Source organism: Drosophila mauritiana, chromosome X (genome assembly GCF_004382145.1).
Source record: "Drosophila mauritiana strain mau12 chromosome X, ASM438214v1, whole genome shotgun sequence".
Lineage (NCBI taxonomy): Eukaryota > Metazoa > Arthropoda > Insecta > Diptera > Drosophilidae > Drosophila > Drosophila mauritiana.
Window position 1 is genome coordinate 18,527,562 of NC_046672.1, and position 20,146 is coordinate 18,547,707.

The following is a 20,146-nucleotide window of genomic DNA, read 5'->3' on the forward strand; positions in this document are numbered from 1 at the left end:
GCCTGGCCATAGACCAATTCATTTGCTGTCCTCAAAGTGGCAATTGATTTATCCCATGGCCAGTGCGTCTATCGATCCATACTGAGACTTATTCCAACTTTGTGCGGATATGGCTGTTTGCGGTGCCGCCTTTACTAGAATTGGCTTGACTTGGGATGGTGATGGCCGAGGAATAGAACTCATCCTCATTCCCAGTCACAGATTGCCACACAGTTTTTTCTGTGGCTGACAGCTCAATAACTGGATGCCACTCCACTTACCAGGGACCATCGCATGCAGCAGCGAAATTAATGCCCAAGTCATTAGCAGGAAATGGTCAACAATGTGTGCGATTTGCATCCATCCTCCTGCACTTTGACCCCCGAAATATCCAGTTGCCCTGTTGGCCCAAATGGCAGGGCTACGGAGTTAATGGCGAGGTGAGGCCGAACTGGCAGGCAATCAATTAGCCTCCGGCATGGACTACTTTTTGGATTACATCGACGCCTTGGCCAAATAAGCCAGCTGAAGCTGCCCAAATGGAGAGACAGCGGCCCGAAAGTATACAACGCTTTGCTGAATGAACCCGAAGTAAGTTGTCGTTTTATTCGATTTGATTTCGTCGTATTTACATAAAAACACCGAGATCTAAACATATACAAATATCAGATTAATAATTGCAATTGCCAGTTTTCGTTGAAGTGGGTGAGAGCTAAAATGAAACGCTTGTTTGTATACTATATGCCATTTATGTATTTAGTGTGCCTAAAGTCCACAATGCTAGTCCCGCCCAAATATATCCATCCGATTGGCATTTCCAGCTACTTTCATCTACTTAAAATTGGATTTTGGCACCCGATCGGGCTTCTTATTTTAGTTTTGGACGTCGGAGTGTCTGCCGCTCCATAAGCTCCGTCTGACAACCATTTTTGAATGATAGGAATCCTTTTGAGAGTGGACTTCCTTGTGTACCCTGTAAAATCAGCCTGCTGTCAAATGCTTCTTGATTCATTGAAACCTTTCACTGCACCGTGATCAGAATACCTTTTTGCTTTTGGGATTGATCTCTGGAAGGTAAAAGTGTGGAAATAAATTTATAAAGTGCAGCACAATGGTCGGATAGCTTAAATATCACTCATACGACATGTGGGACGAATGAGTATTTACCAACTTTTGACGTAACTCCAGTTTCGAACCAACAAATCCTTGCAAAACATTTAACATTTTCCATAAATTAAAACACTTTATGGAGCTCTTTCACTTGGAAGTCATTTTGTTGGCTTGAATACTGCGACCATGTCATGAAACCATTGTGCTGATTTCTTAGCCTATTGTTTGTTTAAAAATCTTAATCCAGATGAGCATTTTCCATTCCCCATAGCGTGTGGCGATCTCAATTTAGATTGGCATGACTGGTTGCACCCACCTTAAGGTGTAAACACATGGAACGCGAGGTCAAAGTCGAATAACTCACACGGAATAAAGCGCTTTAGCGCAACTCTAAGCATACACACATACGCATATATTAAAATACTTATCGGTAAGATGAAGAGCAATTTGGAGGGGCAATTGCCACGGCACCGCCTCCATCCACCCACCTATCCATCTGGCCACTTCCACACACATTCAGAACGCGGCGGAATGTCGTTGACAACCACAGTTTCTATTGCAGTTACATTGCATCATCACATATTGGCGCTTCCGACCCGTACCCAATGGTAACCTAAAGAGACTCCGACTCGGCCATCTGCCGTCGGCGGCGGCTGGCTCAGAGTCGCGGACTCTCCAGGATCGTGTGGCTGGACATGACCGAGTTGGCCAGCGCAATCGAGTTGCCGGCCACCGACAGGTTCGTCTCGTTCTTGGAGCGTCGCCGCCAGAAGCAGCAGGGAGCGCACAGGCGCTCGCACACCCGCATCCCCTTGAAGGTGTCCACGAAGGCCCGCCGGAAGCTGGCGTTCATGAAGCAGTAGGTGATCGGGTTGCAGCAGCTGGAGGAGTAGGCCAGCAGCTGGAGGAAACTGATGGAGGTGTAGCCCACGTACTCGTACACCGTCGGCCCCAGCAGCATGGTCATCGTGTTGATCACGTACAGCGGCGTCCAGCAGATGAAGAACTCCAGGACCAGGACGAACAGCATCTTGACCACACGCTTCTTGCTCTCCAGACTCTTGGTTTCGTTGGATCTGCAAGGTACCGTGCAAGCGAAAATTGACACACGAATCGGTCGGTCATGTGGCTCAGAATCCTCTGGAGCACTCACCTCCGCAGTCCCGCCTCCGTGATCCGCAGACTGGGCTGCGACAAGGACTTGCGTCGGGATTCATTATCGCTCACGTAGCCCTGCTGCTGCAGCTGCATCTGGTGGCGCATCCTGTGCACCCGGCCGCAGCACTCGCCATTTCCAGCTCCCGTTCCGCTTAGGGTTCCTCCTCCTCCGTTGATCTGCTGATGGCGCAGGGACTTCACGGATGCGCTCCGCATGCAGTACAGATGCCTCCTTCCTTCGCAGGGTCCTCCTCCGCCGATCAATCGCCGCTTGCTGCCACAGTGGCCGTAATCTGCAAGATAGGAAGTTACAGGGTATCCACAAAACTCATCTGATTTGTCTCGCAAATAGATAGATTTGTCAAATTGAATGTTAAACACAGAAAGAATAACTTTGAGCAGAAGAAATGCACTAAATGATTTGAAACTGCACGACTTGAAGTCGCAGCTTAATAGATATGCACATTGCATTTAAGAGTTGAAATACTAGGATTATTATCCGAAAACATATTGAACCATAGTAGGTATAGAAATTAATTCAATATACATTTTTAATGCCATGCCCAATGTTAGCTGTCTCGAATCTTGCGTGATTGAAACATACCAGTCAGTTGATTGATACACAGCAATTACGAGGCTAATGAGGCGCAATCATGGAATCACGCAATGTGGTTCACTCTCAGCTGCTTTGAGGTATTCAGCTCAACTGGGAATGCAAGTTGAGTGGGATTTTGCCTTTGAAGCTTTTCAGATGCTCATCGATAATGCTGCCACTGGTGCTATTTATCCTTTTGGCCGCCACGCTCCTGTTTTGGAAATGGCAGGGCAATCACTGGCGTCGCCTGGGACTGGTGGCACCCTTTGGCTGGCCACTGGTTGGAAATATGTTGGACTTTGCCCTGGGCCGCCGCTCATATGGAGAGATTTACCAGGAAATCTATACGTAAGATTAGCGTAAAGAGTCCTTTAAGGCCACGTGTAATGAACCTTTTTTGACAGTCGGAATCCGGGCCTGAAATATGTGGGTTTCTATCGCCTGTTTAACGAACCCGCCATTCTGGTGCGTGACCAGGAGTTGCTGCGCCAGATCCTGGTGGGCCGTAACTTCGCCGACTGTGCGGACAACGCCGTTTATGTGGACCACCAGCGCGATGTCCTGGCTAGCCACAATCCCTTTATCGCCAACGGGGACCGCTGGCGAGTCTTGCGGGCCGACCTGGTGCCGCTCTTCACACCCAGTCGAGTGCGTCAGACCTTGCCGCATGTGGCCAGAGCATGTCAGTTGCTCCGGGATCAGGTGCCTCTTGGACGCTTCGAGGCGAAGGATTTGGCCACGCGTTACACGCTGCAAGTGGTTGCCTCCGCTATCTTCGGTCTGGATGCCCATTGCCTGGGGAGTCACAAGAGGATGGTTCCAGCAAGTCGCTGGCTGGAATGGCTTGCTCCTCTCTTTCAGCCAAGTGTTTGGAGTTTGCTGGAGACCATGTCACTGTTGCACTCGCCTCGATTGGGTAGACTCATTGGCCACCGGTTGGTAATGTGGAACGCCCCAATGCGTAACCGTTGATCCATTATCCCCTTACAGATACGTACCCCTGCCGCTGCAGCACTGGTTCAGGGAATTGGTGGAAGCTCGAAGTGGTGGCGACAACCTCCTGCAATGGCTGGCGGAGAGCAAAAGGGGCTTGGGAACGGAGGAGCTAGCTGGACATGCCACCACTCTCCTACTGGAGGGCTACGAAACCTCGGCGATGCTCCTGGCATTCGCCCTCTACGAATTGGCCCTCAATGAGGATGCACAGCGACGGCTACACATCGAATTGGATGAAGTGGCCCAGCGCCACGCTGGCAATCTGATTGACCCAGTGGCTCTGGGTGAACTTCGTTATAGCGAAGCTGCGCTCTTGGAGGCACTGCGTCTTCATCCGGCCATGCAGGCTCTGCAGAAGCGCTGCACCAAGTCATTCACCCTTCCTGACCAGAAACCAGGAGCGAGCAGCGCACTTAAGGTGCCATTGGGCACCGTGCTGGTGCTGCCCGTTCAGGCCATTCATCTGTAGGTGACATCCCCTAAACCTCAGATGGTCGAACTACAATACTTTTCCTTTTTCAGAGATCCCGCATTGTATCCGGCACCCAACCAGTTTCGTCCAGAACGCTTTCTGATTCAGCCACCAGTGGGCTGTCGGTTTCTGGGCTTCGGAGCTGGACCACGAATGTGTCCGGGAATGCGACTTGGCCTGCTCCAGACGAAGGCTGCACTGGCCACACTCCTGCAGGACCACTGCGTCCTGCTGGCGGATGAGGATCAGTGCAGGGTGGAGGTGTCTCCGCTCACCTTCCTCACCGCCAGCAGGAAAGGCATTTGGCTGCGTTTCAAGAGAAGGACACGTAGATATTAATGATGCACTTAAGGGATTATAGCCCTATATCACGAAATCTGTGCTAAAGTTGTACCTACATTGTAGATGTTACATAGAAAGGATACTATATATTCGTAGCTATCAGCTTGTGAAGGTAATCATTTGGGATGCATGTAAGGAGGAAATGGATACTCAAGTGCGGAATGAGACCATATACAACCTCACAATTTTATTGCCGTTTGCGGTTGGGCGAGTAGTTCAGCTGAGCATAATTTAAATTGCCATCAAAAGCGCAGTTTGCGGATGATAGCATGCGGATTCTTGGCACGCATAGTGGAGGCCGTGTGGAGCTGCTAATAATATGGCAATTTCCATGAAATTGTTCAGCTTGTTCGGCGATGGGACATTTGCGACCCGGCCGACACACATAAATGCTCTTTGGCTTGGAAATTTATGACGGGGTAATGTCAAACGTTATGGCCTTAAACGGAACGAGAAAGTTAAAAATTTAATCAAATTTATTGTCACACAGAAAGGCGGACGGAGTGCGAGTATGTGTGAAAATGAGTGCCACGCGTCCCACGGGCTCCAGTGGTGAATCCTGGCAATGGGATAACGGCCTTTAACGAGCGCTTAAATGCTCGTCTCGTGCATAATTTACGGCATTTAAATTGACCTTTTTAACAGCGGGCGGACTGGCATGTCCGTGCTGGTCCATGGGTCAAGCGGGGTCAGTTGCCTAGGAAGGGAAATGAATCGATGAATCCTCGAGTGCTGCGATAATTCAGTGCGGCAAGTGAAGGTCTATGCTAATGCACACTTTCCATTTCGCATAAAGGACTTGCCACCTGGAGGCGCCAACCCTTTCATGCAAATGAGTCGCCCGGGGACCCACTGCTCCGTTGCTCCATTGCTTCACTGCCTCCTGCCTCCTTCGTGGCAGGAGCTCCTCTAACCAACATTAATTGAACCAGCGGCAGAGTAATATTCTCGAAGATTAAAGTAAGTCCGCTGCTCGGTAGGCTCACTGTGATTTCCACGGGGACTCTACAGTTGACTTCGCCTTGTGGGTGTGCATTTATCATACACGTCACGTTACCAACTCGCATCCACCGAGGAGCACCGCGGAGGTTCCTCTTCAGCAGGCCTCTCCACAGGGACTGTTCTATATTTACAGCCAAGCCTGTCTGCTGCAGCCGAGCATATACTACATTCTGAATTTACATAGATATATATGTATATATATTGGGAGCACGCTTTAAGGCGGCATTAAAGGCGAATTAGCAGAATTGATTTGCGCCGGCTTTGCCTTGGGCTGCCTAGAATTTTTGTGCCCATAATCTGGGGATTATTCACAGCATCCGCAGCTGGAGAGGATGCGCCGTGGATGGGGAAAGGGGCCATCTAGCCATGGGGAGTGCTCTTAAAGCCGGCGATGCGAATGCAAATGAAAGTAAAAACGCCGGGAGCTTTCGCTTGCTATTGTCTCTTTGTACACACACTTGGAAAACTTGGACAGAGTGCTCCTCCAGGCTTTAGCCCCCTTTCCCCATCCCCCATCCCCCAGCCAGCCATTCAATTCACTTCCGCGATTTAGGCAGGAGTCGTCGACACTCGAATCTTTTCGTGCGTGGGAAACTTTGCCGTGCAAATTGTGTGTGACGCAGCTCGGGGGCTTTGGCTCCTCGGATAAGCTCTGTAGTTGAGCTAATCCCGAATGACGCCCCCTGTCCCGGCAACAGTCGCAACTATTAATGCTGCGCCACTGAACCCTCTGAACCCAGAATTCCCAGAATGACCCCGCTGGCTGACAGAAAATCTACGAATATCTCAAAAAATAAGCATAAACCCCTTACCATAGTAGTACTGGGAATGGTGGTGGTGCTGCTGGTGGGGATTGTGCTGGTGTGGCACAATCGTGTCGAGGGACTGACAGTGGCTTCCGTTGGCGCGTCGCTGGCTGCCCGCTCCTGCGACAGCGGCGGAGGAGGAGGTGACCTCCGGCCCACTGCTGCCAAAGTTCATGGCTCGCTCGTTGCGCATGCTCACGTACAGGGTGCGGGTGATGAACAGATAGGTGAAGCTCAGAGCCAGCAGCGGGAGGACCAGCAGGGCCAGGTCCAGAAACAGGTTGTAGGCCCGCTCGTAGTTGAGGCTGTCCGCCGGCCACTGCTCGCGGCACTTGCGAAGTCCTGGCCAGACAGGTGGTTAGTTCCTGGATTAGTGTCCTCGCGCAGACTCACGGACACTCACCTGGTCGACTGGTCGGCATCAGCTGGCTAAAGGCGGCGATGGGCGTCATGCACACCAGACTGCCCAGCCAGATGATGGCGATGATCTTGTTGGCGTGGTTGATCGTCTGCCAGGTGCGCGACCTCAGCGGATGGCAGATGGCGTAGTAGCGCTCGCAGGAGATGGCCACCAGTGTCCAGGAGGAAACGGCCACGGAGGCGGCTGAAATAAATTGGAAAATCAGAGAAGTTACCAACCGATACAAAAATCTAAGAGTAACTGCAATATTTACATAAGATTATATATTTATACTATGTGTAAGTGTAACTTTGCCATTTTCATTCACAAATCGAGCAGCTTAATTAGATAAATTCCAAATTTAAATTTGTTTATTGCCTAACATAATCATCTCTGTGGCAAATAATGACTGGGGTCAATTTCCCGGCGGCATGGGATATATTGCTAATCCACGCCTGCCATTTGCCACCCCTCGAAAAGTTTTGACTTTTATGGCTCCAATATTAATGGCCATTTTCCCGACTGCCCTTCGCTTCCCCCATAAACTTTTATTCGAGCTCACTCATTGGCAATTGTTCCGCTTGGTTCACGACTCCATTGCGTTGCCGGAACAATTAAAATGTTAATGTCTTTGTCAGATCCAACTTGTTTATTTTCCCTAATTTTTTTTTTTCTGTTTTCTGCTTTTCGGCTTGCCGCTATGATAGCAATGGTGCCGCTTTTAATCAAAGTCCCCAGCCAACACACGAACAGTTTTCAAGTGTTTCCGGCAATGGTCCATTGTCGTTCTAATCGCCATCCCAATGGCAATCCCCCAGTCCCATTCCCATTCCCATTCCCCAATCCCCATTCCTATCCCAATGCCTATCCACAGCCTAATCCTGGCGGGCACCAAGAGCGCAATAAAGGCCAAAACACACGCACACACACTCGCTCCAGTTGGCAAGTGGATTCTGGAACCATGGACCACCTCAAAAACGGGTTGAGGCTTTTAGAATTGCGAATGCAAAATAGTAGGACGGCAGAGTGTGGCTGGCTGGCTGGCTGGCGGGATGATGAAACAGAACGAGCCGAGCTCATTAACAAAATTAAATTTAGCTCCGTCGCGTGGCGCCGCCATATACGCACCCTCTCTACCCCTTTGCCCCTTTGCCCCTTTACCCCTTGCCGCCTTCCTTTTGGCTGGGAAATGCAAACTGGAGGACCACGAGGACCATGGCTCAGTGATTTTGAGAGTCCGCAACAAAAATGTTAATTTTATGGATATACTGAAAATAGAAACCGGACCGCAACGTGGGCTAACAATGAATTCAACGAAAGGCAAAATACTCGCACGCCCATTTTCCTGGCGTTCCGGGGGGCGTGGCAGCCGGCAGTGGCAAGTGGCAAGTGGCAAAATGGCAAATGGCTAAGCGGAAAACTGTGTCGAATTTTGGCACTCGTAAATAGAATCGCTGATTGAAGGCAAACAACATCGACATCGAGAACTTTGACTTGGCCATTTTTGTGCTGGTTTGGGCCAATTTTTCCACACGAGCTTTCCATAATGCCAGCTAAGTCGAGCACACATCTCTGTTGTATCCCTGATAATCTGCCCCCTTGGAACCTGTGATTTCCCACTTCCAACCTTTTGCTCGGGATTATTTTGTCGCAGAGTCATAAAACAAGCTAAGCTCCTAGGGCCCCTGCTGAGTGAAAGAATAAAATTATTAAATATGCATTTCTTATCTGGCAGACGTTGCTGTCGAGGACGAGGACCTACTTCAAAAACATGACAGATCGCCAAAGAAGAGCCAAATCCCAGCAAAAATTTATCCGTAGGATGAATGTCCTACGCTGTTTGTCTGCTTTTAAATAGCATTTTTAATGGTTGTTACCCAAAGTGATAAGTGCCAATTCAACGTTTAGTTTGGTGTGCAAAAGATTAGGATTATAAAGAAATCTATAGAAATTATTTGGGGTTTGGTTTAAAATTCTTAAGAATATTATTTTATGGGCTTTATCACAGGATTTGTTTATGTTTCTCAATAAAAACTGGTAATATATATGGTATTTTTAGGCATATAAATATCCAATCTTCATATCTTTTTTTCGAGTTCATAATAAATTGGGCATAAATTATAAGCCAACATAGTTTTTGTTAGCGAATGAATTGGTTATTGCGTATTTTATTCACTGAATTTAAATTATATTTTAAAGATAAAAGTCGAGTGGTTTATAAGGACATTTATTTTTCGGCCAATTTCGAGTGGAAACCAACCAACGGAAAATGACAATTTGATGGCTCTGTTGACGAGCAGTCATCTCGAATGGAGCCTGTGTCCACATTTGGTCGACAGGTAGACTGGCCGACTGGTCGACTGGGTCGACTGGTTCTCAGGTGCTCAAAGCCAACTCGGGTCGGAAAGTGACAATGAGCCGGGTTCCCGTTTCGGTGCACCTCGTGGCTTGACCATCCTCCGCCATCGAAAAGCCACCAGCCAGCTCCGCGTGTCCTGGCATTTTCGCATCCTCACATGCTGGCGTTCTGCACTTGGGTGCGTGTTCGAGTGACAAACTTGAAATGGTTCTGCCATGCAGAAATATCCGGGCAGTGCGGATATAACTTTATACATACATGCTGCAAACTGTGGCAAATCAAACGAAAGTGTGGGCTTTCAAATGGAAAATCCCACATTTTAGTTGCTTTGTAGCACATTCCCTCTGCGAGTGAATCCCATCATTTCGCTTGGTCTACGGATGGAGCATCCAGTTTGTGGCTACCAGAGTATTTCATGAGCTTCTTGGCCTGCAATTAAGTGGACCGCAAACATGCCTCAGACTTCATCTGTTTATTGTCGCCCACGGCTTTTTGGCAGAATCATTTTCGGCCAGCTCTTCGTTCACAATGAAAAATTCCAAAAGGTCAGTGCGAACTTTTCATCACATTTTCGTTTTGGTGCTGCACAAAATGAACTTTCAACTTTTCATAACTGCTAATTGTGCTGTGCGTGTGCTCTGGAGGTGGGCAGCTGCTCCGGTTTCCATCCATCAACCATCCATATATCCACCCATCCACTCGAAAGGCCAAGTGGATTCTCCTCAGAGGGTTGTGGCCAAACATTTTCCGGCTGGTTATTTGCTTTTCGATCTTCTCCAGATACACCGCTCTCACCTTTCGACTCCATCTGACCATGTCGAAAGTTACATTAAATTAAGCTAACAACCGCAAAAGTATAACTGGCCTTTGCCCAAAAGAACTAGCTGCACTTCGACAGGCATCCGTTTCTGGCAAGCCAAGTGCCACGGGCAATTTGCCTAAACTTTTGGGAATACCCACCGCATGTACACTGAGAGAATGTCTTGTGATAGAAATAGTTGAGGGTTGAATAAATCTAAAGAAGCTAGGGAAGGTAAAGATTGATAGATTGAGATGCTATGATTTAAGCATATAAATCAAATATTTATCTGATAAGTGCAAAATGATGATACTACTAACTCAATATGCAGATGAATCAATTCTCTGTATTGCATACTTTTAGCACTTTATTTTTAATGCAACACCAACGTCTTGGGGATTTTCCAAGCACTGCACTCAAATATAAATGTATAATTTAATTTACAAGACTTGGCTTGTGAATATTTTCCAGGTACACAAATGTAACATTTCATTTATTTCTGTTTATCTTCATCTCAACTCAGCAAAGGCAAGGCAAACACAGAGGCAACCTTTGAGTGCGGCTTAGCGAACAGTCTTCCCGGCTTCAGCTTTTGAGGTGACCAAGGAGGTCGGAACGGAGCTGGGAAAGTCGCTTACTTGGTTGGTAAATTACGAGCAAGTTGTGAGTTGTGAGGTCAAAGGAGAAAGTTGAATACCAATTAAAAGTGCGGCCGACTGCCAGAAACCCATCGCGCCATCGCCTCATCATCCGGCTGGCGGCGGGATCAGATGCAACACTTTAATCCCGGACACTTCGCTGCAATAATTTCTCGCCTGTTTAATGAGTGTAAAGTTTAGTGCAAATAGTGGGGAGCACAATGAAATGCGACCGCAGCTAATTGCTGCTAGTTGCGAGAGTGGATCGAAAAGTTTGCCGGGTGCGGCGGCCAGGCGGCTTAAAAACTACTACGGTTAACCTCTGCGACCGGATTTAAATGCTTTTCATTTGCTGCGCAAATATTTGGATTTCGACTCTAGCGCAGTATTGTTTGAACAGGATATGCGGATACAAAGGACTCGGCGCACTCGGCGCACTCAGCAGACGCACTATTTATGTATTTTTCACGGCTGGCGTAAATATTTAATGTAATTTATATGCGAAAATTGCAATACAAAATAGCTTCATGAATTATGATTATCAAATTGGAAATGACTTTAAGCGGCGCATGCAAATCGATTGCCAAAACATGGCCCATTTTCAATTTCCCCCCGCCGCGAATTCCAGACTTCGAAACCAATCCAATTCCGGATTGCCCTCTGGTCGTTGTTTTTGATTTAGCGCCCCATTCGATGCGATACTCAATGACAATAAGTCCATCTTTCGGCATTTCCAGTTACACCCACTGCCACATAACTGAAAGTGGATTTTTATGGACTCAGTGCGTGTGTCCCTCCACGGTGCTCAAATAAAAATAATTCCAAATTTGAGTCAACAATAAAAAACGGTTGTGCAAAAGTTTGGCCTTTTCGACGCTCGATGGCAGGATGGCTGGATGGCAAGATGGCCAGATTGAAAAGGCACAAGGATACGCTTTTTTCCGAATGAATATGGATGGTATGAACAGATCACTACCCTCCACAAAGGATTCCGCACCAGGATAGGCAAGAGGTATCAGATGGTCGATGCGCCGCGTGTTGTTGTTCATCCCGGGCAGCTTCCTTTTGATTTCGCCCGTGAAATTATTTGAAAAAATTGCTTCCCATTGTTTTTCCCCCACATATTGATACGCCAAGTTAAGGCCATCGAAAAAGAGAGCAACTTTTTTACCGCCCCGGGGGTCCTCGCCTGTCTGTATATACATATGTTTGTATGTACATACATACATGTGAGTTATAAAAGTGCCATAAACTGAGCGGACTCGGGCGAAAAAGCCTCAATCGACATGAATTTGTATGGGGACAAATTGTAAAACACAACAAATTAAAATGTCCTACACACTCTATGGCCAAATCGAGTGAGATCTCCATGGCCAAGGATGACGACGACGGCGAGGGCGTGCTGCATTGAACATTGAGTTTTAGAAACTCTAGAACTTTGCATTTTAATTGGAAAACTAGAGCGGACTGAAGCCCAAAAGCTGTTGCATATTTTTCGGGTGATTGGGCAAATTTATCGAGTGTCCACCGAGCGTAGCTTAAAAACCGAAAGTTTTTGCAGTTTCCGTCGCCCCGCAATCGGTGAAGCCATTAAAGATTCACTAGCTGCTCCTCGAGAACTCCATTTCGCATGCATGACATGGCCGGGGAAGTTTAGGTGGAAGCTTTGTCGCACTCCCATCGAATGGCCATTGTTGGGTGACCGCTTTATGTCGCTCGATTTACGGACAGCCCAACTGCCGCTGCACTGCATCACCAAGGGAGGTGGGCAACTAGGACATTGCAACTGGAGTTCGAGTAGCTGCAGGAAGTCGAGGTAAGATTCTACAGTTGCAAACTGATTTATTTTATTTTTTTGTTGCCCGGGGCAGCAGTTCAGGAAAGAGACATAAAAGTGAATAATGCATTTCGCGTTCACCGCGTGCCGGTGCAAAGTTCACGGAAACAAAGTTCCCAGGTGGGGGAGCCTCACTTTTGGCCAACACTTTTGCAAATTGATGGAAAATCTTAATGGGTTCGGCGCCATTTGAAGTGCATTTAAGTTTGTCCTTCTTGTCGAGCGTTAATTTATTGGACACTTTAATTAAAGGAATTGAAAATGTGCGGAATGTGACACAATTTGTGAGTGCTCTACATAAAAGTACATATTATGCCATATATTTTTGAGTTAATAATGCACGCTAATCGTTCAGCCGATAATTTATTTTAATAATTGGGCTTTTTCAGCCTGAGGACTGGCTTCTTTTCTAATTTTGATGCAATCTACTAAACTGTCTATCAAAACAAGGTGGAATATAATATCTGGTCACCCCGATCTCCACTAACATTCATTTGAGCCAAGTTCAGGATGCTTTTAAGTTGTAGTTCGCTGTCCCTGACCATTTTAATGTGCTAATAGCAAATTACTTTTCTTCTTATTTATGTTGTTCCCGCTTTCATTTGATCACATAATACCTAGTAGTCTTTGAGCTGACTTTCTGGGCTCTAAAGCCAGCTTTTGGTGACCCCGATTCCCTCCAGAGCACTCCATTCAATCTGCGACATTTGCCCGGCCTTTTTTCCGTTTGATGCCAACTATAAACTACCTATCTTTTATGCCATCCAACGAAGGGGAGAAAGTGACAGTTCACGGCGTGACTTTCACCCAGACGGGCTACTTAAACACGCCGTAATTGTGGCCATGGCACTGTTTTTTCAATGTCCTGCGCCTCCGCTTTGAAATGCCTTTCGCAGTCACTTTTTATCCAGCGATAAATTGCAAAATAAATTGCGTCCAAGGAAATTTGCGGCAAGTTGTAGGGATGGCCGGGTGGCTGGTGTTCGGGATCCAATACCTGGCTGGAAAACAGAATGAGCAGAGGCAGTGGCACAACCGTGTTCTTGATGGCAACTTGACCCGCTACAAAAGATGGACAGTTGAGCTGTGGATGTTTGGGTGCATGGATGTTTGTGTGTGTGGGTGTGTGGCTGACATGAATGCAACAGAGCAGTATGCCTTGCATATAAGTCATGTTAATTTCACATTAGGCCCTGTCAACCGCACTTTATGGTTTCCCCATGGAAATCCTCAAAAGGCCAAAAGGAGCTGAAAAATCACCATTCATTTGTATTCCCTTTGTGCCCGTGTGCCATGCTCCATGCTCCGTGTTCCGTGTGCCCCATGTCCTTGCGGCCTTAAGATGCTTGTCCGCAAAGCCCACCCACTTCTCCCCGCCTCCCGGGTCTCATTAATTCAGCTCAGGAGTATATTTCATTTCGCCACGCAAATAATACTCACACGCAAAAAACGGCGCTTAATATCGCTTTAATTCGCTCAGTTTTTAATGGGTTTCTTTTCTCTCGTTGGGCATTTTATTTAATGGCCGACAGCTTTGATTATGATCTTGACAAATATAAGCTTTTGCCTCGAAATCAATGGGGCAGGTGCTTTAAAACCGCCGAATTCAATTGGTTTCATGCCACACGCTCCACTCGCGCGTTAGCTTTAAATTTCGTGCAGTGTACTGTTGAAAGCCAGGAAACAATTATACGGGAAACCGATGAAAAACGTTTATTAGGAGCATATTTTCATTTAACACATCACTTTCGCCTCTTCATGGGCAGGTGTATGCAAATTGAAAATACACAGAAGCACACAGATTGCCGATGAACACGGTATTTAAATGCTTTTTGCACAGGACATCAGTGGCAGCAGAGGCTTTTTCACCTTAGTTGCAAATATTTATATAATTGAAAATCAATAACCATGTCAATTGTGTGCAACTCTGGGTGTCATAACTTGCCATTATTTCGCTTACAAAACAATTTCTGTGCGCCATAAAGTTTCGAGTTCGACATGCAATACGAATTCAGATCGGCAAAGATAGGTTCGGTGCAAATAAAGTTGGGGTCGTGTGCGAGCCGAGAGGACAATTGCAGAGCCATGGACAAAAAGAACTGGACGCGATTGCCCCATAATGATTGAGTGGGATTAAGTTGAGTGGCGCATTCATATTCATCGCTGGCCGTGGAGTTTCCAGTTCCCGCCCAGTTAACTCTCATTAAAAGGCGAAAACAACATGAACATGAAAATGGCGGGCATACACAGCGCAGTATGTATGTATATATATGTATATATATATATATGTATATATATTTATGTGCACTTGTGTACATAAGTTCAAATAATTGCGTCCTTCGCCAACCTCCTCCTCCTCCTCAGTCAAATAAGCCCGTTTCTCTGCAGATGCCGTTCAAACTTTGGAGCCAAACAGAAACTGAGTGGGCGCGTGGCGGGGTGGCATGGGGTGATGTGGCATGGGGCGGCACTTTGGGCGTCAACATGTAGCATGTACCGCCCACATGGGGGCGGGGGGGTTGATAGAAAAAAGAAAAACGAGTTGCCAGTGAAGAGCATCGTGGTTAGTTCTTATTTCAATTCGTTTTACTACTTATGCCATTTGGCCCCTTAATGTTTGCCAAGCTCCACCAGAAACTGTAGAAACTGAGTGTTTGTGCATAAATTTGCTCATTACGAGTGCCTTTGGCCCTTGAAGAACTAGCTGGAATTGCACTGCGCCCACATTTTTTGAGACACTTTGCTCCCTGCTCGCCTAATTAATGATTACGTCTGCGTGGCGCTGATTTGTATTTGTGTTGCCAAGAAAACAAGAAATAATAGAACGGACAACAACAAAAAAAAAGCAGCCAAAACAGAGGCAAGGAAAATTCAATTAATCATTAATTTGCCGAGCTGTCAGCGACTTGGACGAGTTGGACGCGCCACCAATGGGTGGCCCATCCACAGGTCAGGGTTCAAGGGCGTCAAGGCCGTCCCGCCGCCAGGGGACAAAAAGTGCAACCAGGTCGAGCAGTGGCATAGAGAAAATTCTAAGGCCCGAAGCCATAAACTTTGGTCTAAGGATGTCATGTCCGCACACAAATGTCCTTTTTTAAGCGCCACAGAGAAGCATTTTCTTTGTCTTACCAGTACATGGGTATCTTAATTGGATGTCAAATGGAGTTAATTAGATAACAGTTTATCTGAGATTATGTTCTAGTCTTAAAGTGTTCATCAAACGGAACACTTTCCTCTAGCACTCTTTTTGGTACAAAGTTGCTAATACTAGTTGCTAATATTAGTTGCTAAGATGTGCGCTTTCAAGGAGGAATTTCTTGCAAAAAAGAAAAGGACCATAAAAAGACCATCGTTTTGAGTTTTATTACCTCTAATGCTGAGCCAAAAGTCAACAACTATGTATTTTTAGTAGCTCCCCATATTCCGACTAACTTTGAGCTTGCTATTGCTGGCTCGCTTGTGAATTTGTTGAAATTCTTGGTAGATCGAATATGTAGAAGCTATAACCAATATGGACTTACAGGAGTTTATCCTTCGGTTTCGATTTGCATAAGTAATGGACAATGCCAGCATTACTCTTGCAAGCAAGATGATGAAATCGAATGGCAGTGGGTGGCGATTGGTTGGCAGTGGCAAGAGTCCACTGCAAATGCCACTGGCCACAAATGCATAATTACGATCATAAATCCAGGGGCGCGGTCACGCCCACTTCGGAAGGAGCCAGGTGGGATAGTAGGGAGCCAGGAAGGCGACGTGGCAGGCCATCGCTGCACCTTGACGTGATGATGGCCATAAATTGGTGCCTCAGCCCGGCCAGCGATGACATTTTCAGATTTACGACCCACGAGTCGACGCCCCGTGCAACAGATGGAAAGGAATGGGAATGCGAACAAGGATGCGGATGCGGATGCGGATGCGGATGCGGATGAGGGCGAGGAGTCCTTGGAAACTGAATGCCAGCTCTCTTTCTGGGCCTTTCTGGGGCTCGAGACAGCGCCGAGTGCTTGCTGAACAAATTGGCATGTGTGTGCCTGAGCGCTCAACTTGTTTGCCAGCCATTGTTATTATGTTGTTAATAAGTTAGTGCGGGGGCGGCCAAGATGGATATGCCAGGGTACGCCAGGATACGTGAGGATGCCGGGGGCAGTGGACGGGGGGACAGGAGGGAGCAGCGGTTCCGGCAGTACCGAAAACAAACTTGCAGCAAGACAAACAACATTACCAGCACGTCTGAAACGGAAACGCAGGAAACAGGAAACAAGTCATGAAAATGCAAGGCAGGGTGTCAGAAGGATCAGCGAGGGGACGTTAAGGATGTGGAGCAGCTAGCGGAGCGGATGGAGCTGGTGGGGGAAAGGGGCTTCGGAACGGAACACTACAAGAAAATCGCGACGTGACGCTGCATAGCAGAGTGATTTTCGCAATATTGCCACGGTTAAAAGCAATTCCTGACTGCTTAGGCTGCGACTTGAGTGCCTCAATGCCAAAGGAGCAAGGGAGCAAGGGAACAGGGTAACAGGAGCTCCGGATCGACATCGCGTACATATGGAAATTGGCCAGAATGCTGAGCAGGAGCAGAGCTCCCGGCGGGCGAGCAATTTGCATTGGAAATGCGGATCAGCCTGGATTAATCTTGCGTTAATGGAGGATGGCTGGCCTGGACTGAGCTTCATCTTCCGTTTGCATGCGCCTCCAAGGAGTCCAAGGAGGTGAAACAGGTTGAGGACCTCTCCCAATCGCTGAGCAAATAATTATAATGTCCGATGGCATGCACTTTGATTAAATAAGCAAATTAATGCCGTTCGGCTCCTTGAAACGGCCTCAACCGAAATGCTGATGAGCATTTGTGACAGGTGTCAGGGCCATTTCTCTGCTCCATTCTGTGCCACTGCCGAGAGGACATGGAATCACGCCGAAGGCGAACCATATCACAGATGGCTGAACCGGGCTCATCTGATGAATATCACCACCCACATCACCCTTATCTGAGCTGGAGACACAAATTAATGTCTGGTGAGAATGTTTACCCATCTGACTGGACTTTTCAAGGACCCAACTTGAGTTTTGGGCTCACTCATTGAGTTCAAAATGGTTTTAAAGAGCTTCCCCCGCATGTTTACAGTGTGCGAGTGCGTGTGTGTGAGTGCGTGTGTGTGTTGTGTGCGTGGGCCTATTTAATCTTTTGAACCCTTGAGGAACCCAAAGCCCGGTGCTCGCTGCTCGGGGAAACCCCGACTGTCGTTACGCAGATGCGGGCCATCATAAAATACGGCCATTCTCAGGCGGATGCAGATTGGGAGACGAGATATAGTGCGTTCTTGCCAACAAAATATGATTTAGGCCATAAATAAGCGCGGAAATTGTGCGTAAAATCGATGGCAGACTCAGTTTTCCTAAGTGGAAAAGTGATGTGCACAAGCGCACAATCTAAAATATACAGTATGGACATCTAAAACTAATATTCATCCCACTACACTACTTTGTGTATAATATTTAGCTTAGCTAAGTGATTTCAAAAGGGTGATTTTTAAAGAGAACCTTAACAGCACAGTGAGTGTACAGTAAAAGACATCTTTATTTTCTGCCAATCGTTATTTACTAAAGCCTCTACTAGGATTTTGTTAGGGACCAATAGCATGGAATCATCGATGGCCACGCCTGCAGAAAATCCACTTTCTTGCCTTCCCAAAGATCTCAAAGTATGAAATCATCCTCGAAAGCTTTGGGGACCACCAATGCGACAAGTGGCCATCACCCAGGTACACTGGGGATCTGGGGCTACGACGGAGCAGCCTTCGTTTTTGACTTGGAATAAACTCCACACGTGGCTATCTGTCAAGACTTAACCATTATTTGACCTTTTCGTCATTGGAGGCACTAGATGCGGATTTGGGCATGGATGTGGATGCGGCTGCGGTTGGTGATGCGGAGGAGGTGGTCGAGCGGGCCAAACGAACTTGCTGATGGCGACGTCGGCGACGGAAGTACTGGCTCGACACCACTTGAACCGAGTCCATGAACCGATCCATACAGTTGGCCAGGCAGTCGCGCTCCGTGGATCGCAACTCCGTTTCCGGCATAGCGATACATACGTCGAAGCAGCGACGCGTCATCTTCTGGATCAGCTCCTGGATGTTGGCCAACACGATCTGCTGCCGAATCCGCTCGAGGTCGTGCTGGTTCGTGGCCATTCGACATGCGATTCTGGGACTCGGTCGCGGGGATAGGGACTAATAATTGCGGAATTTACAGTTGGGAGCTCGGGATAACCTTTTAATTTGGACACGGACAAGACATAAATGAACTGGCCTACTGGCCTGGACCACTCACCCTGAGCAAACTGGATGAGCTTGCAGAGCAGCTCACCGAAGATGAAGTGCCTCAGCAGAGTGCCGACCAGGGTCACCGGCATGCAGAATACGCCGAGCAGGATGTCCGAGATGGCCAGGTTGAGCAGGAAAACGTTGGTGATGGTGCGCATGCGACGATTCTGGACGAGCGTTAGCACCACCAGCAGGTTCCCTACCACGGCGCACAGCAGGATGGCCGAATAGCAGGGCACCACCCAGATGGGCACATCGGCACTGACCCGCACCACGCTCCTGTTTCCCGGTGTCCTGCCGCTTACGGCCGTCGCCAAGGTGCTGCTGCTGGGAGTGGTGGCTAGGTCCATGTCCAGATTCAGATCCAGATCCAATCCGAGATCCAATTCCAGCCCGCTGTAGTTGAGGAGATCGCCGGGTGTCCCAGTGATGGTGACCCCGGCGCCGACTGCGGAGATCTCGTTGCTGCCATTCAGGTGGATCGCGGCCTCCCTGGCCAGCGGCAGCGCCTGGCGCAGGAAGCGGTAGAAGGCGTCAATCGTGAGGCCGAAGAAGGATGCTCGTTTGTGATCCCGGAACAGCACTCGCAATCGGGGACTAGCACTTGCACTGCGGACACACTTCGTCAACTTCACGCAACAAAAATTGGGCTTAGGTCGGGATTGAGTGTCGGCACAGCCGTATGGAGTTCGGGTTCCGCGATGTGTGTCGCGCCTCGCAATCTTCGCGAAGCACTGACGGCAAACGTCGGCGCTTTTTGTGACCACCAGCCGGCGCCAAGCGACCGCAACATGCTGCCAAAGGACACAGAGGCCCAACTCACCACAGGCGCGGCAACATGTTGCCAGCTGGACTTGTTGATATATGCACGCTGTGCTCACTGCTTAAGGGCTAGTAGTAGCTCTAGTTATCCTTTCGATCACGTTTAAGGAACTTCATTTATTACATCCCACAAATCTGCTAAGAGAAAACCATATGAAAAAAGTCGCTAAATCACCCAATTACGATGATTTGCTGTCATCCACGATTCTGTGATGGTAACAAATTGGCAACGAGTAAGCGCTGTTACAAGGACATTAATTCGGAATATATATTTTGACGACTCAATTCAGTCCATTGGCAGGATGGGTTTTTTGTTCTATTCTACAACAATAGAACTAAGATTAGACTTTAGTGTTGCGTACTAGAAATTTAAAAATAATCCCGAACGGTTAAGATATTAGCTGTTTAAAACGGCTGTTCGGAGTGACTTGTTTACAAACAACACAATCACTTATAAATTAATAAAAAATAAACAAAGAAACTTTTTTATTAAACAAGTGATAATGGG

General features: G+C 47.6%; 3 protein-coding genes across 3 annotated transcripts; 1 reads left to right on the forward strand and 2 right to left on the reverse strand.

The window, feature by feature from the left end:
- Positions 1-606: 606 nt before the first annotated feature.
- On the reverse strand, positions 607-19,501 carry LOC117147775 (cholecystokinin receptor type A). The gene is made up of 5 exons (XM_033314811.1): positions 18,824-19,501; positions 6,864-7,064; positions 6,467-6,802; positions 2,243-2,540; positions 607-2,165 (listed from the first exon to the last, which is right to left on the reverse strand). Exons 1-5 carry the CDS (start codon positions 19,164-19,166, stop codon positions 1,748-1,750), a joined length of 1,596 nt encoding a protein of 531 aa, XP_033170702.1. The 5' UTR covers positions 19,167-19,501; the 3' UTR covers positions 607-1,747.
- LOC117147776 (probable cytochrome P450 308a1) lies at positions 2,032-4,696 on the forward strand. Its single transcript, XM_033314812.1, has 5 exons — positions 2,032-2,172; positions 2,991-3,190; positions 3,247-3,777; positions 3,833-4,303; positions 4,361-4,696. Exons 2-5 carry the CDS (start codon positions 3,012-3,014, stop codon positions 4,647-4,649), a joined length of 1,470 nt encoding a protein of 489 aa, XP_033170703.1. The 5' UTR covers positions 2,032-2,172; positions 2,991-3,011; the 3' UTR covers positions 4,650-4,696.
- On the reverse strand, positions 18,072-18,769 carry LOC117147779 (mitochondrial import inner membrane translocase subunit Tim13). The gene has a single exon (XM_033314816.1). The coding sequence runs from the start codon at positions 18,682-18,684 to the stop codon at positions 18,343-18,345; it is 342 nt and encodes a 113-aa protein (XP_033170707.1). The 5' UTR covers positions 18,685-18,769; the 3' UTR covers positions 18,072-18,342.
- Positions 19,502-20,146: the final 645 nt, after the last annotated feature.

Bases quoted from the DNA above. Each gene is read 5' to 3' on its own strand.
- LOC117147776 (XM_033314812.1), top strand. From the start codon at position 3,012: ATGCTGCCACTGGTGCTATTTATCCTTTTGGCCGCCACGCTCCTGTTT. The intron at 3,191-3,246 runs GTAAGATTAGCG...CTTTTTTGACAG, and splicing joins ATTTACCAGGAAATCTATAC to TCGGAATCCGGGCCTGAAAT. The intron at 3,778-3,832 runs GTTGGTAATGTG...ATCCCCTTACAG, and splicing joins GGTAGACTCATTGGCCACCG to ATACGTACCCCTGCCGCTGC.
- LOC117147779 (XM_033314816.1), bottom strand. From the start codon at position 18,684: ATGGCCACGAACCAGCACGACCTCGAGCGGATTCGGCAGCAGATCGTG.
- LOC117147775 (XM_033314811.1), bottom strand. From the start codon at position 19,166: ATGGACCTAGCCACCACTCCCAGCAGCAGCACCTTGGCGACGGCCGTA. The intron at 7,065-18,823 runs GTGAGTGGTCCA...AATTTATTTCAG, and splicing joins GCTCATCCAGTTTGCTCAGG to CCGCCTCCGTGGCCGTTTCC. The intron at 2,541-6,466 runs GTAAGGGGTTTA...CCTATCTTGCAG, and splicing joins CCATTCCCAGTACTACTATG to ATTACGGCCACTGTGGCAGC.